This window comes from Rousettus aegyptiacus, unplaced genomic scaffold (assembly GCF_014176215.1).
Source record: "Rousettus aegyptiacus isolate mRouAeg1 unplaced genomic scaffold, mRouAeg1.p scaffold_m13_p_16, whole genome shotgun sequence".
Classification (NCBI taxonomy): Eukaryota; Metazoa; Chordata; class Mammalia; order Chiroptera; family Pteropodidae; genus Rousettus; species Rousettus aegyptiacus.
Genome location: NW_023416291.1, coordinates 44618968 through 44644495, shown reverse-complemented (window position 1 = coordinate 44644495; position 25528 = coordinate 44618968). Strand labels below are relative to the sequence as shown.

Below are 25528 nucleotides of genomic sequence, written 5' to 3'. Positions count from 1 at the left end.
GGGTGTGGATTTGGTTTCTGTCCCAGGGAAAGGAAGGCTCAACCCTGGTATCTTTTAGGAAGGCGTCAGGGAACCCAAAGGAGCTGGGATGGGGATCACGAACAGGCTAGCAGGGTCCCAAAGAATGCTCGTTTCCACAGGACAGGCTGGCCCTGTCCCCTGAGCAGCGGACTGTGGTGAGGCCTGGGGTGGCCGGAATGGCTGAAGGAGGGGACGCAGGTCTCGTTCTGCCCGCTGCCACTTAACCACCACGGAAGCTTTGCCACACCCAGGATCAAGGAACCAGCCAGAGCCAGGCCGCCGCCCTGTCATTCACGGCCCGCCCCTGCCGCCTTGACAGAACCGGGCCCCACCACCTCTTCCCGCCCACCAGGGGTGGGGGAGCCCTAAGCGACAGGCCTGGAAGACGAGAGTGCCAGGAAGAATATAAAAGGCCCAGCCCGGGGCCAGCCCAGGGAAGTCTTTGACCGCACGCGTGATCTTCCTTCTGGACGAGGAGCGCCTGGCAGACAGGTGGCGACAGTGACAGACCTGACCGACGTCGGCATTTTATGACGACGTGACCCAGAGAACTCTCGGCCGCCTCTTTTCCTGTGGCCTCGAAACCACCTTCCGCGATGCCTGCGGCCGATCTCGTGTGAGCGCGCGGCTTTTCAGGCCCCGCTCCGCTAAGGAGCGGACCTTCCTTCTCCTGGCAGAGCCGACGGTGCCATCGCCGTCACCCCGCAGGAACCACCCAGCCCCGAACTCCGAAACCTTGGGCAAGAAGCCGCGCTGGCTAGCTGTGGCCCACCACTCCCAGCTTCCCGCGGCCGATTGCTCAAAAAACCCCCGAGCCTACGAGAAGAGAGTAAACAAACACACACACAGAGGGGTTCGGTGTGGAAATAGCGCGCAGAAGGAAACCATTAGGAGGAGAGCAGCCAGACTGTCATCCAGTCCAGCAACCCCACGGTGGCTTCGGAATCAAAACAGCCTGCACACAAGGCCACAGTCAGCTCCCATCTCTGGTTTCTCCCCACAGTCAGGCCTCGCCCTGGGCCCTGTGATGTTGGTTCTTCTCTCGGGGCTGCCCGGTACCGCCTGAGGCCGGAGATCTTCAGAGATAATAATGGTGCCTTTCTAACCTCCCCTTGCACGCGCGCACACACACACACACACACTCAGGTCCCACCCGATTCCCAGCACAGCCCACTGCAGAAAGAATTCCCATAACCCTAAGCAGGATGAGCCCTCTCCCATACCCCCAAAAAGGAGTACAAGGCAAGGCCCTGGTATCCAGATTTATTTTACATTCTCTTCCAGGGGGGACTTGGGGGTTGGGAGGAGCTGAGGAGGCAGGAGGGCAGCAGGCATCCGTCTCCCTGGAAAACACTGGGGACAGGCCGGGCCTCTGAGGCGCCCCCTTCCTGGGCACTACAGCAGCAGGACGAAAGCACAAGCCAGGCTCGGGCTTGGCGGCCTTTGTGACGAGGGGGCCTTGTGGCAAGACCTCTCGCCAGGCCTCCAGGGCTAAGGAGGTGCTGCGTCCATCCCTCACCTCACTCCCAGGCCCAGCTGGAAGCAGGAAGGCAAAGGGGGCGGCAGGAACGCTGGGGCGAAAGGGGAGGAATCCCCTCCCGGCACAGCCTTTGGTCTTTATTAGGTTAGGAAGCTGGTCCTTGTTAGAGGAACCCCATGGGGGTAAAGCTGGGAGCCAGTCCCTGTTAGAGGAAACACTGTAGCAGGCGTGGGGGAAACGCGGGGGTTCTGGTCTCAATCAGGCCTGGAAACAGTCTCCACTTCAAAGCAGACCTCTGTATTTGGGGAGTAGGGTAGGGAGCAAATAAAAGGGCTGTGAGAGGAAGGCCTGTGAGCTGTTGGTGGGAGTCAGTCCAGGGGGCTTCGAAGGGGCTCCGGGGGAAAGGCTGCTGGGTTGTCGGCAGATGCCAGCAGCCAGGTCCTGGGAGAGAGGGGGTCGGTCCTCTCTCCCTCCGGGAAGTGCTACTGCTCCCCACTCCATCCTGGCTGGGCTTTGAGTTGCCACCGAGACCACTCACACTGGGGCTACATAATTTCCAGGGAACGTCCCAAATTTCTGAGTCCTCCGGGAGACACCTGAAAGAGGATGGACAGAAAGATCATTCTACACACTTCTTTTTGTAATAGGAGTGGGAGGCAGAGAGCCCTGCCCCCTGCTGGCAGTGCCCAAAACTGCAGGGGAGGCCCTGTGGCAGGAAGGGAGGCTGTCTTCTTCCTTCCTGCCCCCTAGTGGCAGAAGCTTAGCTAAGCAAAGCTGTATTTTATAAATTAAATGATAAACCAATCTGAGCACTCAACTACTGTGTATAACTTTGTATGCAGCACTGAATAACCTCATCCTTTCTCGGAAAAGCAAGGAAGGAAGCAAGGATGAATCACAAAACTTAAATCGGGAGGTAAATGGGGCAGGTAAGGCCTGAGAGAAGGCCGAGTGAATTCCCCCAAAGCACTCCCTGCTTAGGGCTAGAGATGGGAATAGAATCCAGGCCTTTGATCTGCTACTCCTGCAAAGACACCGGTGCCCTGGGGTGCTGGAGGGGGAAATGCTAGAAGATATAGGAATATAAAATGAAATAAAGTCCTGGGCCTTCCTCTCCTAGTAGGCTGGCATCCTGATTTTCTTAGGAGCAGCCCTTGCTCACGCCGGCCCCAGGCCTTGCTGATACTGTTCCTCTGGCTGGAGGGCCTCCCTGCTCCACGCTGCAGGCCTTCAAGGCTCAGCTCCTCCACGTCCTCCAGGAAGCCTTTCCTGACCTGCACTGTCCACAATGATAACCACGAGCCACGTGTGGTTACCGGGCATTTGAAATGCACTAGTGTGATTGAGAAACCGAACCTTCTAAACCTTTCCTCTAAAAGCACTCATGTCTGTACCACAAAAGTGGTGTTTTTTCTTCTTGTCCAGGCACATTTATAAAACTTTACTAGTAGTTGTAAAAAAAAAAAAAATTCAAAAGCAGAAGTATACATTGTAAAATGAGAATGTGCCCCAAGCCTAGCCATCCGGGGCGAGGACTGTTAAGAAGTTAGTGCTTCGTAATCACTGGTGTGCCCGAAGCTTGGCCAGCAGCGAGGTGCTGGGATTCAGGAGAGAAAGGTGGGCTGCCAGGCCGAGGGACCTGTAGCCGTCCTGCCCAGGCAGCCCTCCAACTCTCAGCCCCTGCGGTTGCTGCAGAGGGTGTTTCTGGCTGCTCCCTACTCTCTGAGGCTGCGGCTGGGACAGGGCCTGCCCACTCTCGGGAAACGGTCTATGTGAAACCTCCCGGGCTGGCCACCTTGACCCAGGCCGAGGCCAACCTGAGGCTTCCTGCTTCGGTCCGTTGCCTGAGCTGGCCTGAGGGCTGGGATCTTTCTCTCCTCTTGGTGGAGAGGGTCAGGGGGAGCCAGCTGCTAGCTGGGGGTGCGGGTGGAGGATATACAGGTGTGAGACTCGGTCCGAGTCTGCCCTGACTTCGTCAGTGACCCTGGGCCTCGCCCCTCAAGGCATGAAGGCAACAGCAGAAGTGCTGGCTGTGGGGAGGCGTCCGGGGCCAGGCTGGAAGTAGGCGTGGGACAGGGGACGGGGGGAGTCAGGCCGTGACTCTGTGCTGAGCCAGCCCTGGCAGACAGCAGCAGTGCAGGCGAAGCCCCGCCGGGACCCTGGGCATCCCCTGGCGGCCCGCCCGCAGTGCACCAGCTGGGCGCACACACGTACCCACAAACCAGCCGTCGTCACACCGCTGCATGACGTCCACCCTGTCCCCCTCCCGCAGCTCCAGCTCGTCCTCGTTCTGGGGCCTGTACTGGTACATCGCCCGGTACCTGGGGGAGACAGTGTAATGGCAGCCGCCAGAGCCCTCGCCCCCTTCCCAGACCAGGCCCGGAGAGTCCGGACCCAAGCGAATCCCCGAGGGTTCCTCTGTGCTCCCGCTAGCCCTGGCCCGGTTCCCGCAATGGCGACTCTCTCTGGCTCCAGTGCGTTCTTCTCCAGGCCCGCTCCCCGCCCCCGCTCGGAGCCCTCACCACCCAAACCCTGTCTCTGCGGGCTCCCAGTGCCTTCGGGTCTGTTCTACCAGTTCCCATGCTTCATACGGCCACGCACTGACCTCGGGGCTGAAAACACAGTGAGGAGACCGAGGCTAGGGGCCGAGTGTGGGAGGCCTGCCCTAAGGCCACAGGGCCGGTGGGGCCAGGACAGGAACACCGCAGACCAGTGGGCCCCCTGCCACCGAATGACCCCAGCACGGCAAGGACGAGCACTATCTATTAGGCGTTTGCCAAATCCACCTCGGGGGTGGGTCAGTGGGCTCGGCTCTGCCTGCCAATAGCCTCCCCCACCCTAACTAAGCACCCCGAGATGGTACTCACGGGGTCCAGTGTATCTGAGTGGTGGTGTTGGGGGAGGAGGTCCCCATGTCCAGGAGACGGCTGGTGCCTCCAGGATGGGATGGAGCTGACCCAGGGGTGCCGAGATTCTGGGAGTCCACAGAAGGAAAGGCGGGCACATGCGAGCCTGAGCTGGAAGTGAAATGCCCCCCCCCCCCGCCACACACACACGCCTCCCCTGGGGCAGCACTTCCGGCACTGCAACTCTGATCCTCAGTCCCCTCGGCATAGGGGGTCTGTGACCACTTCACTTCCTAGGGACAGCTGGGGCCCAGGTGGGGCAGGCAGTGGCTGGTGTCTGATCGCTGCGCCTGCTCACGCTGGTTTGCGGAGTGAAGGGGCGGCTGTCAGGACCGCGGTCAATGACCATCCATGACTATGAACTTTTAGTTCAAACTCACTCAACCCCCCTCTGCAACCGGAATTAGTGTCCCCATTCTACTGGTGAGGAACACACCAGCTGAGAAAGCTACGTCCAGAGAGGGCAGGTCACCTGCCCAAGGTCACACAGCAGGCAAAGGGCAGAACCCAGACTCCTGGCCCTACAGATCTCTGAGGCTGATAAAGGCAAATCACAAAAGTGAAGTCTAGAGGGGGCAGAAGGGCAGCGCTGGCCTTGGGGTCCCACCTAGAGCCGGGTGGACGCCCCCTCCTCCCAGGACTACAGCTCAAGGGCCAGAAGCAACTTGAGGGCCCTGAGATCCACCAGGCCAAGGGGTGGGGGTTGCAATGCTGGGTTCTGCCCAGTCACCCTGCACTCTGGGGGAGGGGGGGGTTCCGAAGTGCAGCCTCGTCACAGGAACAGGGGGTACACTGCGGGGAGGGGGGGAGTCAGCTCTCTCTCTGAGGCAGGTCACCTTACCTGGGTCTGGGATCTGGGCTCCTGGGTGGGGTAGGAGAAGCCGGCGCGGCGGGGGGAGGTCCGGCCCCCCCAGTCGGTGGGGTCTGCTGAGCCACGCGGCGTTAACGGGGAGCTGGGGTGATGGGCAGCCAGACGGGTGGCAGTCAGGCGGGGAGACGCGGGGAGCTGGGGGCCCTCGTCGCAGACCCGGAGCCGGGGCTCGCGGCACACCTGCACGTAGCTGGCTGGGAAGATGCCCTGGCGCCCGGTGCCCGAGATGCGCCCCTCGTACCAGTTCTCATTCACCTTGCGGATGAGGCAGATGCGCTCCCCCTGCGGGGAGGGAGGAGTCAGCATCCGGAGGGCCCTCCTGGGGGCTGAGCAGGACGTCTTCTAAAACGCCTTGCCCAGAGGGCTCGGACTCAGAGAAGGGCAGCAGGTTAAGCAGAGGTCACACAGGTAGGACGGGGCAGAGTGCCGAGCCAAACCCAGGCCACCTGGGGAGTGAGCAGAGGGCTAAGCTCCTCCCACAACATGCGGGGGCTGGATTAAGCCCTGCCCCTTTGGGACGCTCATGCGCGTCAGTCTCCTCCGAGTTTCAGAGTTTCGCGTTCTCTCCTTGTAGAGAGTTCTGGTCACAGGGGAGCCCCGAGAATAATAACACAGATCCAAACCAGGCTCTGCCAATTTCAGCTGTGTGGCCCTGGGCAAGTGACTTTGCCTCTCTGAGCCTTGGTTTCCTCACCTGTGAGGTGAGGATAACAACATCGTTGCTGTGAGGAGCGAAGGAGATTTTTTGGATTGAGCCTGGGCATCAACTGGGCTCAGGCCTGGAGACTAGTAAGAAATGCTGGACTCGTGTTGGCCACCACTGTCAGGACTGGGGCCAGTCCCTGCCTCTACGCTGGGTGGTCCTGACACCCCTGCATCTAAAAACAAACCCCAGAGGGCAGCTCGTGTGTCCTCAGGCCCACATGCTGACTGAGGTCAGGTGGGGCTGTCCTGGGGCCGACTCCTCCAGGGGACATTCACTAGGGGTATTCGTGGCCTCTGCCCCAAAATCAACCAAGGGGAGACCAGTTCCCTGATTTCTAGGACATTTTTCAAGCGTTCTTGATCATGAACCATAATAAAAAAATGTGTTGCAATAACAACCCAGGGTGCACACGCATGTGCGCGCGTGTGCACACACACACACAGAACCGTCTAAAGGTTTGATGGAATGCCCTATCTACATGCAACGGCCTTCTAATATTTCCATCTTATTCTTTTAAAAATGATGATTGTGATCCTCACAGTCTACCAACCTGTAACTGAAAAAAGCACTACTCTAGAAGTTCTGAACTTTTTTTTTTTTAAAAAAAGGAGGGCTAAATTAAAGGAAACACATCTAAAGGAAAAAAATGGAAATATTGGATGAAGACAGGTTCATCTGACTCTTAAAAAATGTTTTACTGCACACGTTGCCCTATGTCTCCCAGCCCCAGCCAGCTCCCCGCTCCCTGCCCCGCCTGGCCACACCTTCCGGAAGGACAGCTCCACCTCCAGGTCCCCCTTGAAATTGTACTGGGCCACGGCTTCTCCATACTCCAGCACCTGGTAGGTCGGAGGTTTGAGGGGCTTGGGGATCTCATCTGCGGGCAGCACCTGCAGGAAGAAAAGTCACAGGAAGGATTGAGCCCGGGGGCATCAACTGGGCATCAGGCCTGGAGCTCCTGGGAGGGTGAGGTCACCAAGAGGTAGTAGGGGCAAGATCTGTCCCCAGGCCAGGGAGGAGGCAGACGTCAGACACAAGCCTGGGATGGCCGGGGACAAGCACGGCCAAAGGGGTGGGGAGTCCCCGAAGACCCTGGAGGAAGAATTTCCACTAGAGTTACGTGGAGTGGGCATTCCTGGAGTGTACGGTGGTAGAGGAAAGACGGAAGCCTGTCCAATGAGAGAGATAAACTTGGAGGGCCAAAGGAAACGAGGAGCTCCAAGGAGCAGGGAACACCTAGCGACCTGTTCTAAAAGAGAGACGCTAACATTTTACCATTGCTTGGAACCAAGTGTCCTTCTTCCTCCCTTTCTTCCTCCCTTTCTTCCCTAACCCGGTGCCCGGAATCCTCATGCTCTCTTTGCTTAACCCTACTCATAAAAGTCAAGAAGCTAATAAACTATTTCACAGTAAGATGTAAATGACCGATGACATGCAAGACTTTATGGAATTTCGGATCGGAGAGATCATTCTCGGGGTAAGGGAGACCTACTCTGACTGTCAAACCGAGAGCCCAACTCTTGGGTCAAAGAGGAAGTCTCAAAGGAAACGAGAAAATGGTCTGAGTTGAATGAAAACAACAAAATATCAAAATCTGTGGGATGTAGTTAAAGCAGTGCGTAGAGGAAAATTTATAGCATTAAAATGCTTGTATTGGGGGTGGGGGGAATGCTTCAAATCAATAATCTACACTACCAACCTAACAAACGAGAAAAAGAAATGCAAATTGGAGCTAACAGAAGCAGAAGGAAGGAAATAATAAAAAGGCAGAAATCAATGATATGGAAAACAAAAATAGAGAAAAACCAATGAAATCAAAAGTTGGTTCTTTGAAAAGATCAATAAAATTAATGAATCTCTAGCCAGAATAAGAGAAGACACAAATTACCAATATCAGGAACAAAAGAAAGGACATCACTAAAGATGCTACTGACTTTAAAAGGATAATAAGGAAACATCATAACAACTTTAAGCTAATAAATTAGATAATTTGAAATTCCTTAAAAGATACAAATACCAAAGATAACCTAAAGCCCTATATCTATCAAATTTAGAATCTGTCTCTGGATTCGGATTCTGGATCTCATACTTAAGGACAACTTATCTCTGAACCTTAGCACAGGGATCCCCAATCCCCAGGCCACGGACTGGTACCAGTCCCTGGCCTGTTAGGAACCGGGCCGAAAGCAGGAGGTGAGCGGCGGGCCAGCGAGGGAAGCTTCGTCTGTGTTCGCAGCCGCTCCCCAGCGCCAGCATCGCCGCCTCAGCTCCACCTCAGATCATCAGGCATGAGATTGTCATAGGAGCACTGGCCCCTGGTGCCGAAAAGGTTGGACACTGCTGTCTTAGCGAGCCCATCTGCAAAACGGGGCTGATCTAACACTTTCCCAGGTCAGTGAGGAGAACAAGGGAAATAATACAGTTGTCTCTTGAACACAGGTTTGAACTGTAGGGGTCCACTATATGTGGATTTTTTTCAATAAATACACTGGAAAAATTTTTGGAGATTTGTGACAATTTGAAAGAACCCACAGATGAACCATGCAGCATATTTAAAAACTTATGAAAAGGGTTATATCATGAATGTGTGAAATATATGTTGGTATTTTCTCTTCCTTATGATTTTCTTAATAACATTTCTTTTCTCTAGCTCAGTGGTCCCCAACCTTTTTGGCAACAGGGACCAGTGTACCTATGAGAATCTGATGCCTGATGATCTGAGGCGGAGCTGAGGCGGTGATGCTGGTGCTGGGAGCGGCTGCAGATACAGATGAAGCTTCGCGGGCTTGTCCACTGCTCACCTCCTGCTGTGCGGCCCAGTTCCTGACAGGCCACGGACCGGTATGGGTCCACGGCCCGGAAGTCGGGGACCCCTGCTCTAGCTTACTTTATTTTCGGAATATAGTATGCTACATAGAACACAAACTAAGGGTTAGTCAATTGTTTATGTTATTGGCAGGGCTATTTATTTAGTGGTTACGTTTTTAGGGAGTCAAAGTTATGCATGGAAAGAAGAAGTTATACATGGATTTTTGACTGCACAGTGGTCAGTGCCCTTAACCCCTGTGTTGTTCAAGAGTTACGTGTACACATGAAGGAGGAGATGCATGTATATGCGATTTATAAACGTCACACATGCTGTACTCTTCCCAGTGTGATTAGGATCCGCCCCAAGGACAGCTTTAGAGAGATGGATTCTGCATGGTGAAAGTCGGGGACGCTGACAGGGCTGGTGGCCCCTGCTTCTCCCCCGTGGGCTGGGTCCCACCTTTAGCCCTCATTTGACAGACATTTCCTGGGCACAGGCAAAGGGCTGGGCCGGGCCCTGTGGGGGCCAAGGGCATGGATGAGGCTGGGCCATGGCCTCTGGCCCGGAGCTCACAGTTCCACGTCTCAGGAAACCTGTGAGACGTGGCAGCCGGCTCAGGAGAGAAGCTGTGGATAAGGGCCCTGCCACCCACCTGCCCTCCCTGGCTCCTGCTCACCTCCACGTAATTGGCAGGGAAGATGCCCAGCCTGCCATGGTGTTCCCCCTCCAGCCAGTTCTTGTCCACCTCCTTGTGGATGTAAACGATGTCGCCCTTCTTCAGAGTCAGCTCCCTGCAAACCAGACCAAGAACGTCAGCAAGCTGAGGTCCTCTCCATTCTCCTTCCGTTCAGGCCCTGTCCAGCACAGCCGAAGTCCCCGCCTCCCTCCAGGGATGCCCACTGCAGCCCTGCCCTCCCCTCTACCCCAACCACCCAGTGCAGGGCCAGCCCCAGGGGGCAGGGAAGGGGAGCCGACACTTACTTGGGGGACTGTGCCTGGAAGTCAAACTTGAGCCTGGCAGCCTTCTTCTACGCAGGGGGAGAGGAGAGAGGGGTCACTGGGACCCACCCCAGGCCCTCTTTGCACCCTGACCCTAAGGCTCCCACTCCCTTACCTTCTTCTCTTCCTTCCTTGCAGGGCTGACCCCTCGTTCAGAGGCACTAGGGTCTGTGGAGAAGTACCAGCTCAGCTTGGAAAGGCCATGTCTGGGGAGGGGGCCTGGGATGGGTCTGCCCCCCCCCCCAGGGCACCGGGGAAGTAGGGGACTCTATGACCTTCCTGTAACCACTACCTCCAGGACCCCCAGCATATCTAGTGTGCGGTGGGGGGGGGGGGCGTCTGGGTGAGAAAGGGGGCAGGATCTGGTCCTTACCTCTGGTTGAGGAAGGGTAGACAAAGTCTCTGCGACCTAGGAAGGGGCTTTCTCCATCCGCCATTCTGTGGGGGCTCAGGGTCCGGGAGGAACCCCGGTAAAGTGCATTCGCGGAGCCGGGGCTCCAGGCCGGGCTGCGGCGACACAGCGAGTGAGCCACCTGTCCGGCTGGCTTCACGCCCTACGCGGCTGGCCCTCTCCCCTGCTCCCCAGCCGTCGCCCAGGTCCTGGGCTCGCCACAGGACGTTCCACTTCCGAGCAGTGGGCCGGGGAAGGGTGCGGCCGCGCCGGGGCGGAGAGCGCGGGGAAGTGCCGGCCGCGGCCACCCACCCGGCCCTCGGCCGCGCACAGTGTCCCTCTAGGGGCCGGGAGCAGAACCGCGGCGGCGAGCGCTCCCCGCGCCCTGCCCGCCACTCGCCGCGCTCCCCCTCCGCGCGCCACGTCCCTCCGCGCGCCACGTCCCTCCCCGCGCCACGTCCCCGGCCGCCACCCCGCCGCCCTGCGCGCGCCTGCAGCTCACCGCGCGGGGGGCTGCAGCTCCCGCGACCGTCGGGGCACCTGGGAGCCCTGTGGGGGAGACAGGTCAGGGCCGGACCGCGTCCCGGGGCAGCCAAGGCCGCCGCCTCCGAGAAAGTTGGCGGCTCGGAGGGAGGGAGGGTGGGCGGGGCGGACGGACTGGGTCCGGAGTCTCGGCGCGGGCGGGCGACGGGCCGGGACCGGGAGGGGCCGAGGAGCCAGAGGACGTGGGGGGAGGAGGCGGGAGGAAGCGCGGGGAGGGGGGTGCGGAAGCGGGAAGGAGGCCCGGGGAAGCGGACCGGGGAGGAGTGGGGGGTCCCTGCAGGCTGAGGTCGGGGGCGGGGCGCGGAGTCCCGGCACCCCGACGTCAGGCTGACGCGGACTCCGCCTGGAAGGGTTCTTAGGGGTCACCGGGAAACGTCCACGCCCAGCCTTTTCTAAAGAGCGCAGACAGAGCGTGTCTGCCCAAGGTCGCGCTGAGTGCGACCGACCGACCGAAGGAACACCTCCCGCCTGCCTGCCCCTCCCACCCGAGCCCGGCGTCCCTCAGGAGGGGACTGGGAGGTCCGTACCTTAGGGGATAGTTGCCGGGTCTCAATGGCCCGCAGGTCTTTGTCCAGCTCGGCGCTCAGCTTAGCCAGCTCTCTCTCCAGCAGGACCTTGGCGGGTGATGGGAAGACACTTGGGCAGTGGGGGGAGGGGGGAGAAGCAGTGCGGTGCGGGGGGGAGGGGGGGTCTGGTCAAAGGTCACATGCGAGGAGTCCAGTGGGCAGCGGGACAGAGCACACTGTGCTCGCGTAAAGGGCAGGCTCCGGGCACAGGGCCAGGACAGGCTCCTCGCCTGCGTGCCTTCTCGGAGGTGTGTCTCAGAGTGTCTGGAGGGCCCTCCCTCCTGACCCTTCTCACCCATCTGATACTCCCATGACAATCCCTGAGGACTCAGTACCATTTTTTGTCACGTTACTTCTCTGGGAGCCTGCAGGGCTCCCCATTTCCTCTCCCATGAGCCTTCTCTGGCCGTCTGCAGCCCGGCTCCTCTGTACCCAGCCTGCTTTCCCTCCCACTGCCCCTCCAGCCGCCCAGCCTTTGCCTCTGTGCCCCCTTCCCCCCCACCCCCCAGTGCCCTCTCTCTGCCTGGCCAAGCCCTCTCAACTCTTTGGAGCCCAGCCCCTCCAAAAAACACTTCCTGACCATTCCATTCCACATTTACTCCTCCCTTTTCTGATCCTGCTTTGGTCAACACACGTTTGAGTGCCTACTGTGTGCCAGGCAGTGTCCTGGGTGCTGGGGATACAGAGGTGAGTGGTGTGGGCCTGGAGAGGATCAGAGCCTGAGGCCGTGGCCTTTGACCATGGTCACTGGGACACCGCCACCCAGGATGTCTCTAATGTGCGCCCCAACATTGCTGTCTCCTCTTCCCCCATCTTCCCTGCAGCACTCACCTCAATGGGCTGGGAGGGCTTCTCAACGGGGTCATCCACCAGCGGTTTCTTGGGCTAAGGGTGGGAAGGGTCAGAGGGTGTGAACTCGCTTTCCAAAATGCACGAGCCAAGGGGTGCGTCCACTCCCAGAAAACCAGGCTCACCCTCACCTTCTGCCCAGTCTCTAGTTCTTGCAGAAACTGGTTCCAAGATTCTTCTGTCCAGACATTGTCCACTTTTTCTCGGCGTCTGGGCACCTGCATGGAGGTGGGTGGGCATCGGCTTGAGTAAAGGCGACTGGGACACTGTGCTGGCTCCAAAAGCAGGATTTCCGACCCCTGCCCCACCCCTATGGCCGCCAGTGCCCTAAGGATTCTGGGCTCTCCTGGCTGCACAGGCCCCAGATGAAAGGGCCCAGCCAAAGAGCATGACCGTGGGGGTGGTGTGGGGAGGGTGCCGGGCCCGCTACCTGATTCGGGGTCTGGTGCAGGGAGGAGAATGTTCCAGGATTGCAGTTGGAGGTGTTTCTAGAAAACTCTTCAGAGAGGTCCCAGCTTCTTCTAGAGAAAGGGAAGGTCATCTCTTCAGTTCCTTTTAGGGAAACTGACGTAAGTGAGAACACAGCCCTGGTGGAGGGGGCTGCACCCCCCGTCCGCACCTGCTCTGGGCCGTGGAGCAGTGTTAACTAGTGAAGAGTTATGAGATCAGGGTTCAAATCCCAGTTCCGCCACTTAGCCGTGCGACCTTTTGCCAAGTTACTAAACTCTCTCTCTCGGAGCCGCCAATTCAAAACCTGCGCTGTGAGAACGATTCCCACCTGCACTCAGGTGTGGTGAGGCTCAGGTGAGGGGATGTATGTGAGACAGCCAGGAGAAGTCCCGACGCGTGCATTTGCTCCAGGAGGGGCCCGTCGCTTTCCTGACGGCCTCGGTGAACAGCCCGCACTTGCGTTCGGTCTGGCCCCGAGACGGGGGTTATGTATGTGCACGCTTATTAATTAAATGAAGCTGGTCTTTCTGCTGCCACACTGAGTGGTCTTGTACCCATGCCCAAGGGCGTGAGGACTACATCCTAGTGTGAGTAAAAGCCCGGACAGGGAGAGAGACTGCAGCCCTGGCCCAGGAGCCGTGGGCAAGTCGTGTCTGCTCCCTGGACCTCGGTTCCCTGAGGGTGCTGGTTCAGCGACATCGTCTGGGAGACCAGCCGCATTCCAGGGACTGCTCTGCCCATCTGCCTTCACCCCCTGCCAGGGCTCCCCTCCCGGCTGGCTTGAACGTTCCAGCCTCTGTCAAATTTGAATGTTTCTGTTAAGTGGAAAGTCTGTGCCAAGCTTATCAAATGATGAAACGTCTGACTGGAAGGTCAGGATTTGTCGGCTGTAATTTCGACTATATTCTCTATTTTTCAAAAAATAATATTGGTAATAATAGTGATAATGAGAATGGAATACATTGTTCTTAATTCGAAGAAGCTCTACTACTCGTAATTCAGCCTGTATATTAGTCATGTTTGCGTAGACTTGCTATGTGCCTTAATCTGTACAAAACCGCCTTATGATCCCCACTTAACAGAGATACTGAGCCTTAGATTGGTTAAGCTGCCCAAAGGGGCAGCACACCAGCTTGAATCCAGAACTCTGGCTCCAAATCTTGAGCTCTCAGCCTCCATCGTATTGATGCCTAGAGCCCAGGCCAGTTATGGCTGTACCAGCTAATCCCTCCCTGCAAAGGAATAAGAACCTCATCAATGTCACTGACAGCAAAGTTCCTGACTCCCAAGGTGGGGTTGAGGCTTCCAGGCCTTGGCAGCCCGGGCTGGGCCTTTGTGTCTCGCACAGAGAAAAGCAGCTACATCTTTCACCTGTCTGGAGGGGTTCCTCTGTCAGGGGCATCTGGGAGGATCCTCCGCTCCCCTCAGGCTTCAGAGTGGATGGCCACAGGTCCACACCCAGCTGTGGGCACCCTCACCCTCCACCCCATATGACCTATGGATCTTTGGGGTGATGAGTTCCAGCTGCCAAGCACAAAAGCATCATGGGGCTTCTAACCAGGAATGGATGCAAAGTCCACCCCTGCCCACCATTCCTTTGGGGCCCTGGCCGAGAAGGGAGTTTCTGGAGCCATGGGAGCCCCGAGAAGGGGCTGAGCAGCAAGGGGAGCCAGACCCCCACCCGCCTGCTCCAAGGCTGTGCTGGCTGTGGCCACCAGGGGCACCAGTCCCATGAGGAAGCCAGCGCCCCTCTGCATCCCTCAGGTCCTTCCCCACCTTGGCTCACCCACTCAGAGAGGAGGCCTGGCCCGGCCTGGAGGCAGGTCTTGGCTGGGGGCCCCGGTTCCTTGAGTCTGCAGAGGCAGCAGAGGAGGAAGACACTGAAGGCCGGAGAAGACAGGCGGGGTGAGGGGAGGCGAGAGCAGGGGTTGGGGGCGCCGGGGCGACCATCGCAGGTTCTGGAGCCCATGCCCACCCACACTCGCAGGTGGCTCGTGAACAGGGGTGGTGCTCCAGGCCCGTAAATGCGGGCTTTGCACTGAGCGCTTTACACTCTCTACTACATCTTCAGAACAGCTCTGGGGTAGGCGGCGTTGGCCACGTTACAGAGGAGGAAAGAGAGGCCCAGAGAAATCCCAGCCAGGGCTGGGCGTTCATTGGACAGTGAAGCTGAGGCTCTTCATTACCACCTATCGGGGGATTTGGAGCTCGCCAGAAACGGGCAACACCAACTTCTCAAGTTCAACCAAGCCCACCGGGGAGCCCCAGGGGGCCAGGTGTGACTGCAGGGAGGGCAAATGCAGAGCCAGGCCGGGGTGGGCCACCCACGCCCCCTCACCTTTGGGCGCTTCCTCAAAGGTCCAGTCCAGCTGCAGGTCTGCGGGAGCAGAAAGGACCAGGTCAGAGGTGGGGCAGGGAAAGGGGACGGGGCACCCTGCGAGGCCGCCTCGGCCGCTCCCAGACTCCCTCCTGCCTAGAGCAGGGGCCAAGCACTGAGTCAGGGCCCGAAGAATGTCCCGAGGGAGGGAAGGAATTAGGAGGGCAGTTCTGGGGAGGACTTGAAATGCCTTTGGCAGACTCAGGGCCTGCGCAAGCCAACTTGGGCAGTGGACTTGCCCAAACCCTCCCTCCCTGGTTCCCACACGCAGCCTCTCCCTGACCTTCCTAGACCTGCCCGCACCCGCGTCCGGTTGGGGAAACTGCACTTCCTCGCCTCTCTCTCTGTCTCTCTCTCTGTCTCTCTGTCTCTCTCTCTGTCTCTCTCTGTCTCTGTCTCTCTCTCTGTCTCTCTCTGTCTCTGTCTCTGTCTCTCTCTCTGTCTCTCTCTCTCTCTCTCTCTGTCTCTGTCTCTCTGTCTCTCTGTCTCTCTCTCTCCCTCTCTCTCTCTCCTCTTTTGCACCCTCTTCTAACAGCTTGTCCTTCCCACGTTGCCCAGACCGGCTCCTCACGGTGCTCACGACTTTCCACTTTCCCAGTCCTCGGAGGAGCAGCTGCTGACCAGCCAGCGCACTCGATCCCGGGGCAGGCAGAAGTGCTCCGGCAGCTGGGCACACACTACCCAGACGCCGCTCGCCAGATCCCACGCTTCCCTCCGCCTCCCTGAATTGTCCGCTCTCCTTTGCAGCACAGGCCTGGCCATAAGTCACTCGCTGTCTCCAAGTCCCCTTCCTGTGATCCCACCACTGTTGCCCCAACTGCTCTTCTCTAGGACCCCGTGACCTCCACATTCCCAAATCAAATGGTCAGTGGTTTGGTGGTTTGGGACCCATTGGCCGCGATCCTCACACTGGATCCCTTCTTCCTATTGAAGTTCCTCTTCCGCGTGGCGGCTTCGAGGGGACCACTCCGGTTTTCCTCCTGCCCCCAGCTGCAGTCCCTCAGTCTGCGAGGCTGACTGCTGCTCACCTCTGGAACCTCTAAACATCCCAGCGCCCCAGGCTCAGGGCTTGGGCCTCTGTCTCTCCATCTCCCTAGGTGATCGTATCTGGTCCTCTGGCTTAAAAAAAGAGCATCTATTCCAGGGATTCACAATCTTGGCCGCACATCGAAATTACTTGGGAAGCTTTTATATCAAAACCTCTGAGCGAGTCCCAAGAATTTCCATCTGCAGCCCAGGCCTGGCCCCCTGAACTACAGACTTGTGTATTAACTGCCTGCTCAACGTCTCCACTCAGATATACCGCGTTCAGACGACGGGCCTCTCACGCCTGCACCTCCCACAGTCTTCCCTGCGTGGACAAGCGGCAACTCCATCCTTTGACCTGCTCAGGGTTAAAGCCACCCACGGCACCTCTCTTTCACGCCACGTTCGATCCATCGGCAAATGCCCGTGACTCTGTCTCCAAATCCCCCCAGGCCCGCTGCTCCCACCCTGGTCTGAGACACTGTCACCTCTAGCCTGGTCAAAGCCAGGCCCCCTAAGTGGTCCCCCGCTTCCGCGCCTGCCCCATCGGTCCTGGCCCAGCAGCCAGAGCGAGCCTCTCCAGCCACTCTTCTGCTCAGAACCTCCAGGGGGCTCCTCGGCTCTTGCGGAGTAAAGCCAAAGTCCTCCTAATGGCCCCCAAGGCCCTCCGCGACCACCCCATCTCCCACCGCACGCCCCCTCTCACTCCAGTCTGACCTTTCCTGAGCACACCAGGCCTGCTTCTGCCTCTGGATCTCCGGTGCCCAGTCTGAGCCAATACGAACCCCCCTCAATCCCCCACCCCAACCCCACCCTGCAGAGCTAACTCCTCCACTCCCTGAGCCCTCGGCTCCAACGCCACTTGGCAGGGGCCTCCCTCGCCAGCTTCCCTCACTGGGCACTCCCCAGCCCTTTGCTCTCTCACGCTGACCACCACCTGCCATGTTGAATATCTATCTGTTCATTCTGTCTCCCTCTGTCTTAAGCTTCCCTAGGGGAAGGATGTTCTTTTTCGTCCCCTGCTTTATCTTCAGAACCTAGAATAGTGCTCAGTACACGGCAGGTGCTCAACAGATGGTCGAGGGACTGATTGAATGAATGAGTGACCTTGCGGCCTCCCAGGAGGATACCAGGGACAGCGTCTGGTCATTGCCTGGCCCCCCCGACTCCCCCGCCCCCACCCCGGGACAGGGAGCGGATTGGAGGCTCCCTCCTTTCGCCTGTTTTAGGAACCACTCACCACAGAGCCTGGAGTGAGCAGAGAGGACCTCCCTGAGTGGCACGTGCCCTTCTCCGCCCCTCCCTCCCCAAGCCCCAGGAGCCAGAGCCCACTCAGGCAGAGGGGGAGCCCTGGAACTGCGTCTCACCTGGCATTTTCCGGTGAATCTGCTGGAACATTCTCCGGTACCAGTCCCTGGGGCTGTCAACACTCTGGGATTAGAAAAGGCAAAGTCAGGCCACCGCCACCCCAACGCCAAGCCGCAGTTTTCCTTGCTGAGCCCATTCTCTGGGCACCCTCGAAACCCCCGTGGGCAGGCTGAGCCCTTTCTCTGGGCACCCTCGAAACCCCCGCGGGCCAGTTGTGGTGGTGTCTTCAATGACAAGAACTTCATGGAACATGTTATATATGACCAAGATATAGGCAAGGACCCCTAAACTGTGAGATTTGAGGTAGTTTGTGTGTTTCCTCTTTGCTTTTCTAGATATCTGACGTCTCTACACAGAACATGTGCTTCTACATAATGAAAAACAAGAGTAATCATATAGGGGAAAATGGCATTTCCTATCCACTGCCTCACCTGAGACTCGACACAGCCCTGGGAGGCAGGAAGGTGTGTTACTGACTTTGTGCTCAGATGAGGATGGGCAGAACTAGAGGCAGGTGGCCGGCTCCAGACAGGCAGGGGGCGGGCGGAGGACGGCACCCCTCGCCCCTCGGAGCCTGGACCCGGGGTCCACCCACGCCCCACGGGGCGGGACCTCCTCACTTCAGACTCTCTCGCTCACTCGTTCAGCCCGCCACTCACTTCGCAACGGGTTCACTAGCGGTGTGCCAGGCCCCGGGGCTCCGAAACCGAGAGGGACCCGGCCAGCGTGAGCCCTCAGAGCAGTGGCCTCCGCCTCTGGGAGCCTGGGGGGGCCTTCTAGATCCTCCCCCCGAACCCCAAAATGCTTGTGCAACTCAGACATACAAGCGTGCCCATAATTGTAGGGGGCTCACGAGCCCCGAGACCCACTGTGGTTGCACCCCAGTTTTAGTCCAAAATGTCTGGGTGCAGCTTTGGCAGCCCCTACTTTAATTAACAGAAGCGGAGCTCGGTGCAGGTCCCTAAGCCCCCACCTCTCAGCGGCCCCCAGCCCTGGACTCACGGATCGGGGGGCAATAGGCATTCCGCTCTCATCCACGGGCCCGATTCCCTCGTACTTGACCCAGCGCTTGTCCTGGCGTTTGCTGTCCTTGGTCCATGTGGCTGACCAGTTCTGGGGATGCTGGGAGGTGGGAGTCTTCTGGGTCCCTGAGGGCCGGTTCCCAGGGCCTGGCCAGGTCTGGTACCAAGCGGGGTCTGCGGGCATGCGCACAAGAGCGTGAGCCATGGGCAGGGGCCTCACCTGGTCTTGTTTGTCCCTAAGCTCCTCAGAACATCGGTCCCTGTGGGTTCGAATGTTTCAACATCCTGTCTGAGCCGATGACGCAGACCCGACCGACCTCCCCATCCCAGCAGCGCTGCGGGCCTCTGTTTGTTTATTTTCCAGTTAAAGTGAATAAATTTGGAATTTGTCTTGAGAAATCTGTGCCCACCCCACCCTGCTTTCCTGGGGCTATCCTAAGAGCTTCCAGAATGAAGGCTGGGAATTATTACTTGCAGAGACTGCTGGGGACATCCCAGCAGGGGAGGCAGAAAAGACACTGGGTTTGGAGGGGACGGACCTGGATTCAGACCCTAGCTTTGCCACCCGCTGGCTGTGTGACCTTGGGCACAGCAATCAACGCCCAGTGCCTCAGTCTCCACCTCTGTAGAACGAGGGTCATCCTGGCAAGGGCTTTGTGTGTAACGTGCCCAGCGCGGTGCCTGACGCACGGTCGAAAGGCTCTCAGTAAGGGGCGGAGACGCATTGCCCAGCTGTGGCTATGGTATCCTCAATGTCCCCAGAACCTTCAGTGCCCAGGTCACCAGTGTAGCAGCACGAGGGGTTCAGGATGTGAATGTCAGCTCAGCCTCTGTGAGCCAACCTCTCCGCGACTCAGTTCCTCACTGGAAAGGCCTCGATACTTTGCAAGGAAGTCGAGGGATTAAATGGGTGAGAATGGGATTATCGAGCATCTTTACAGCGTCCAGCATGTTCTAAGTGCTTGGCTCTTAATTGTTAAATAAATAAACTACTTGACACAGTGCCTGCCTAGAGGGAACGACGGCTCAATAAAGGAAGCCGGCCTCGTGAGGAGAGGGGTCCCCAGGGTGGGCCCCCACACGGGGTGTTCCAGGCACTCCCGGACCCCGTGACCCAGGCTGGGGTGACTCACGGGAGCCCAGGAGCTGACAGGCTGTCAGGGTCGCCTGTCCACCTTGTGCTGAGTACAGACCACGGCTGTACTCAGGGCCTGTCATGGCGTCGGCCCACACGCCCTGGTACAGCCAGCAAAGAGCTCGCATTCCTCTGCTCTTCCATCCCCAAACCGAGCTGTTCCCCGTCCTGCTGAAGGTCCCCACGGCCCCCGCCACCATGTCCCCTGCACACTTCCTTCCCCTGGCACTGGTGGGGCGGGGAGGGGAAGGGATGTGTCAGCCTGTCCTCTCCACGGCTTTGGCTTTCACTCTCACAGGCCAGCACGCTCACACAGAGACGGGCAGTTGGCCGTATTCTGAGGCCCCCGCGCCTCCCCCGTCCAACATGGGGTGCTGCCAGATGGCAGGGCCCAGGAAGTCTGATGCCCCACCCCCACCCTGGGCCCCCGCAGCAGGTTTTCTGGAGCAGAGACCCACCTGGGTGCCGGGAAGCATCTCTCCTCGGTGGGAGGTACCCATTGCACACGGTCCTGGGCGCGGGGTCATGGAACTGGAAATTAAGGGTGTTGGAGCCACCATTCCGGATCACAGGCACCTGTGGGGAGGGGCCAGGAGCGGCAGCTCAGGCCCAGAAGGTTCTGCAGGAGGGTGGGAGGGGTGGCTGCCAGTACACCGCCATACCCTAAGGTGAGGGCTCAGGGGCAGCCTGACCTTTTTGCAGGAAAGCAGCAAGCCCCTTAGCGCTACCTTCTGACCCCCCTTCCCGCCTTCCAGTCTTTTAATACCGCTCCCCACCTGTCTTAGGAGGTCCCCACTGACTATGAGCCTTCCTGTCTCACTCACCCGTGCCCCCTGGGGGGACGACCCCACGTGGGCCCGGAGGTGGCCAGGGATGAAGTCGTCCAGGCTGAGCCCAGCTGGGAGGCTGCAGGGTGGGGCCTGCATGCTTGGGTCAAGGTCGGCAGACTCCGGGCGAGCCGGCGGCTCCTCTGGGTGTCCTCTGTGGGGCAGGAGGGAGGAAGGGAAAGCCTTGCAGGGCCCAACATCGGTGGGAGAGGAGGGGACAGCTGTGGGAGGGGGTCAGCGCCAGCTGGGTGGGCGCTTCGGGACCCAGGAAACAGGCCACTGGGGCACCCGCCTGCAGGCTGCCAATGCCTGCTCCCAGAGGTACAATGGGCTGCTTGTTAGGCCCCGGGCAGGAGCTCCGGGTGGGAGTGGGGGAGGGGAGGCCAAGCGAGGAGGAGGGGAGGCTGGCCAGGAGCGGACCTGCTGGACAAAGCCGAGGGCAGGCCTCATGGCCAGCCCCTCTGGGGCTCTCACTGCACAGCCAGCCTGCTCCCCCAGAGGAAAGGCAGAGAACTGGGGCAGCTGACCGGGGCGGCCTGGGCGCATGGGACTTGGTTTCGGTTCCCTCTGCATCCCCTAGTCCCTGCGTGAGCATTTGCTCCCCAGCAGGCACAAGGGGTTTGTTCCTCAGACAGAGAGGCAGAGAGGGAGGAGCGGGGAGGCCCTGGGCAGCAGCAAGGTCACCCACCCACTGCTGAGCAGGGCCAAGGCTCTGGAGTGTGGGGGCATTTCCAGGCAGCAGGAACCTCTCCCCCTGAGCTCAGAGGAGTATCAGCTGTCTTGTTCGGCCTCTTTGGCGCTAACTGATGCTTCAGAGGGCTCCAGGTGCCAGTGAGGGGTGGGGGCAGGGAGCACGGCAGTGGTTAAGAGCAAAGTTAGACTTGTGTACAGAGGGGTGGTGCTGTCTGTCTGTGACTTGTGGAGTTAGCACAGGGCGTGGGGGGTCATGGGTACAGAGGGGTGTGCAGTGGGGGGTCATACGAGCAGCACAGGAGTTACAGAGACCAGAGGGGGTGTGGGTACAACAGGGGCTGTGATTACTCCTGTACCCAGTTTTCTGGTGAGGCCCTGGCAGGCTGGAGGGTGCAGCCATGGCTGGGGCAGTTCCCCGTCTCGGGTCTGAGCGGGGACTTCTTCTGACCCATGAAAGACCTCCTGGGACGTAGCTTCCTACACCCATCCCTGGCTGTGGGGGGAGTCAGGGCTGAGGCTGCAGGAAGGGCAGCTCACCAGCTGGATCCAGTTAGGGCTCCCACCCAAAGCGCAGCATGGAGCCACACCCCAGTTCCCGCAGCCCTCCTTCCCTTGCAGGGGACATCGAGGCATGGGAGAGCGGGAGACCAGAGGCTGGAGGCCGGGGGCAGGCTGGTTCCCAGCGGCCACCCCTCCCTGGCCAGCTGACTGCTCAAGGCCAAGTTGCCAGGTCAGCATCAGCCCGTCAGCTGACCCAGCCTCCTTCCCTGCCTCGTCCCACCCTGCTGTGCTCAGTGAGAACAGCCCTCTGGCAGGATGGGGGGGCTGAGGGTCCCCCCACACCACCTGATTTTTCAGGGGTGGCTAATCCTTGGGGGCCCAGTCTGGCCCTCCCCAACATCGCTCTCTGTGGCACACCCCCAGGGACATGTAAGGGTTGGGTGGGGAAGGGGGGGGCTGGCTTTTTCTCCTGTCGGCCCTGCCAGAGGACATTAAGGGGACTTCTCATAGGTAGATGGAGGCATGGGGGGAAACTGATCCTGCATTTGGCAGAGGACATAGGTGTCAGGACTTCTCGAGGGTCCAGAATTCACCGGGCCAGCCCTGCACCCTGGCAGGCAGCTCCAAAGCGCTGGAGGAGGCCAAGGGGCTCTGCTGGGTCGGGGACGCCTTCGCACCTGGAAGTACCGCCCGGGCTTTGGAGGCTTGGCCCTGGGCGCCTTCCCGCGTATTTTCCAGCTATGAGTCCACGTGGACGAGACAGGTTTTCCCGGATTTCGCTTTTAGTGGATTGAGGAGAGGACTTCTCACCTGTTCTCCACCCCTCCCCAACCCCCCACCGAGTTTGGGGCGAGGACCCGAGAAGCGGTGCTCTGTGCCTTCCCATCCGGCCGGGAGCCGGCGCCTCCCCGCCTGCGCCCCCGCCTCCTCTCCTGCCCCTCACCCGCGGCACCTACCTTCCGCAGCGCGCAGGTGGCAGGCACTGAGGGCGCCCAGGAGGGCAGGAGCATCTCGGCCGGGCTCCTGCCTGGTGCGGCCGGGGCGGGCCCTTGGGGAGGGAGGGAGGGCAGGGAGCGGGCCGGGCCGTGCTGTCCACCCTCGTGACCGGGTCGGGACGGGCTCCGCAAGTCCGGGCGCCCGGGGAGGAAGAGGGATGGCCCGCGCCGCGCGCGCGCTGGGCGGAAGGACTGCGGAGGCGCGGGCGGGAGGCGCTCCGCCTCGCTCCGATCCGGCCTGCGAGCCGGGGGCGGACGGGGGTGTCTCGGGCCGGCAGCCTGGGCGCGCGAGTGGCCTCCGTCGGGGCGCGCTGCGGGGCCTCTGTGGCCCTGGCCAAGGGGGCCGGGCCGGCCGCGCGGAGGCGCCGGGAGGGGCCGCCGGGGTCCCCGGGGAGCCCGCTCTGGTTTCCCAGCTGCCTCCCGGGCCCCGCCGCAGGGCTGGCGTCGAGGCGGGCGCGGGGCGGGGGGCGGGCGGCGGGGGGCGGGGGGAGCCACTCAGAGTTTCCAGCGACAGTTCCAGCGAGTCGGAAGGGAACGGCTGCACGGCGGGGCCAGGACGCGGGGCGCGAGCGATTAGCGAGCCGGCTGCAGCCCGCCGCTGGTACGGAGCCCGCAGCCCGGGGACGGGCGGGGCTGAGGCAGGGCGCCCCGCGGGCGCGGCGGCCCGGCGGCCCGAGGGAGGCCCCGCCGCCTCCCCGCGTCCCTCGGAGACGTGTTTTGGGCCGGCGTGAGCGCGCGTCCGAGCGTGTGCAAACAAGCACACACGCGCGCGCGGGCGAGTCGCCAAACGGACGTTGCTCTCACACGTGCAAGCCCGCGGAGGGCAGCCCGGGGAGGGACCCGGCCGAAGGGAGCGGCTCCCCGGGCGTGGCGCGCCCCGAAGAGGATGAGGGCGGCTCCCTCCGGCGGGGACGGGGTGACCGGGTCTTGGTGTTCCCACGCACCGCGTTTGTTTTGATCTCGCTGCTTTTCCGCTGTTCCCGCTGCTCTGACAGCTACCAGGGGCCCTCTGGGCATCCCGCCCCCTGCCCCGGGCCTCCGTGTGCACGCGGGGCCTATGCTAGGCAGCGAGAGTGCTCGGTGAATGTTCGCTACTAATGGGAAGACGCCGGAGTAACTGCTTAGCCTCTGGCTGGGCTCTGGGACCCCAAGCCCCAAACCAATCAAATAGCAAACAATTACTGATTGGGCAATTTCAGGTCTATTTTGGGAGTGATCAGTTATAAATCAGAAAAATGTGGAAACATTTACTGCATACCTCCTGGGCGTTAGATTGGTGTCCTGGGGCCACCATGCACTTGAGAGTGTTTTCCGAGCGCATTATTCAACTCAAAAATTGAGAAGGGAGGGAATGAAGAAAAGATGAAAGATTTTTTAAAAATCCCTACCATCATGAATGCTATTAGCTCTCTCTTTGCGCAATTCAGTTAAAGGGATACTCAGGTTGTGCTGAACCAGCGTGAAACAATGTCACTAGCGAACGGGGGAGGAGGGGGCGTGTAGGCCGAGGAGAAGCCGGCCGGCCTGCGGCGTCTGCCGGGCTGCGCGTGGGCCGGACCGGCCGCACCAGCACGCGTGGGACCAGCGGTGCCCGCCTGGAAGCGGGGTGGCGGGGGTGGGGGGCGAGGGGGAGGGCAAGGTTTCTGAGGAAGAGGTTTTAAAGGATCACAGCGGTTCCAATTCCGCCAGTTTGTGGGGTGTCTCTGTAACGGCGCTTCTCGCATTGAGCAGGGATTTGAATGAGATCCCCTCTCAGTGGCCTTCCAGGCACCTGTGATTTTCCCAGGAAGCCGAATGAAGGACGGGGGAGGGGACGCCAGCCCTGCCGAGAGAAGGCAGCTGCAGAAACGGGCGACGCCGCACGTCCCTCCTCTGAAGCGTGAGCGCTTCCTTCCCGACCCCTCTCACCATCCTCTCTTCCCTCCCCCGCGGGCGAAGGATGCGCCCGTTTCCCTTGCCACCAGTTAGTTTTGTTCCCCACCTGTCACGGTCCTCACGACTAAGGGCCACGTCTCTTTCATGTTCTTCCTTGTTCTCCAAAGGAGGCGACGCTGAAGATCTTCCGACTCCAGGGATCCTGGTCATGCCCCCTCTCACCAGCAAGCAAGCGTCTCTTATTCTCTAGGGCTCTGACCTGGACTCCAAGATAAATATTTGATGTAGAGGGTGAAGCCGAGCTGACCTAGGTCCCAACTTCCTGTTTCTTACAAAGGGAGGTGGCAGCCATGGGCGAGGAGCTGGGGACTGTCTACCAGTGTCATCTCTATGGGGATGGGGAACCCAGGAAACAGCGCTGTTGGAGGTGGGGTAGGCCCTGCCGGACCCGAGGCCCAGACTCCGTTGGGCTCATTGCCTTCTCTCTCGGCTCAGAGCCTGCTTTGCTGTATGGCAGCAGTGGGAACTGTTCCCTTTCCCAGAGTCTTAGACTATGTGCTTGGCCCAAGGAGGAGCTATAACAGGACCCCTCCGCCATGTTTCCTGGTGCCCACTCGCCTCGTAGAAGAGAGGATGAGAGCTCGGTGGGCGCAGAAAACATAATAAGGCACCTTGCCTGACATCGCCCTTTCTGCCCCTATTGAGGGAGAAGGCCTCCTTTTTAAAAAGTGGGAGATCACCGGGGGAAAGTAGCAAAGTCCAGAGATTCAGCCAAAACCAGGTGTCTGATTTCGCCACTCCTCCTCCAGCCTCAGCTGGCGGCCCAGCCCTCAGACAGCTGGTGCGATAGAGAGAGGCTGAGGCTAGAGAAGGCTGGTCCTAGGTAACTAACTGGTTGTTGTCAACAACAGAGCAGATTCCTTTCCTTCCAATCTTCCTGACTCCCTTATCGTCTAACAGGGGCCTCCCTCCTTCCCCGTGACTCTTCCCCATGTCTGGCACTGCCCATCGCCAGGGGACACCTCTGCCCTCTCAGAGCCACCTGAGCCATAGTAAACACAGTTACATAACCGCTCTGTTTTCCTAGCTATCTGATCCTGGTCAGCAGTACGCCCCAC

The 25528-nt window shown here is 59.7% G+C and overlaps 1 protein-coding gene across 8 annotated transcripts; it reads right to left on the bottom strand.

Annotated features, from left to right (window-relative positions):
- Positions 1-1268: 1268 nt before the first annotated feature.
- SORBS3 (sorbin and SH3 domain containing 3) lies at positions 1269-25484 on the bottom strand. 8 transcript variants are annotated; one of them, XM_036233966.1, is made up of 21 exons: positions 24517-25484; positions 20344-20500; positions 19978-20095; positions 18365-18558; positions 17362-17425; positions 14930-14968; positions 14378-14471; positions 12572-12662; positions 12273-12359; positions 12124-12177; positions 11254-11340; positions 10686-10732; positions 10166-10299; positions 9908-9960; positions 9775-9821; positions 9470-9584; positions 6749-6874; positions 5249-5560; positions 4369-4475; positions 3716-3822; positions 1269-2097 (listed from the first exon to the last, which is right to left on the bottom strand). In XM_036233966.1, the coding sequence occupies exons 1-21, from the start codon at positions 24618-24620 to the stop codon at positions 2036-2038; spliced, it is 2199 nt and encodes a 732-aa protein (XP_036089859.1). In that variant the 5' UTR covers positions 24621-25484; the 3' UTR covers positions 1269-2035. The 8 variants fall into 8 exon arrangements, with proteins under 8 accessions (XP_036089859.1, XP_036089855.1, XP_036089858.1 ...); XM_036233962.1 differs by lacking the exon at positions 24517-25484 and adding an exon at positions 22497-22624 and having other exon boundaries at positions 12572-12659; XM_036233965.1 differs by lacking the exon at positions 24517-25484 and adding an exon at positions 22497-22623 and having other exon boundaries at positions 19978-20050.
- Positions 25485-25528: the final 44 nt, after the last annotated feature.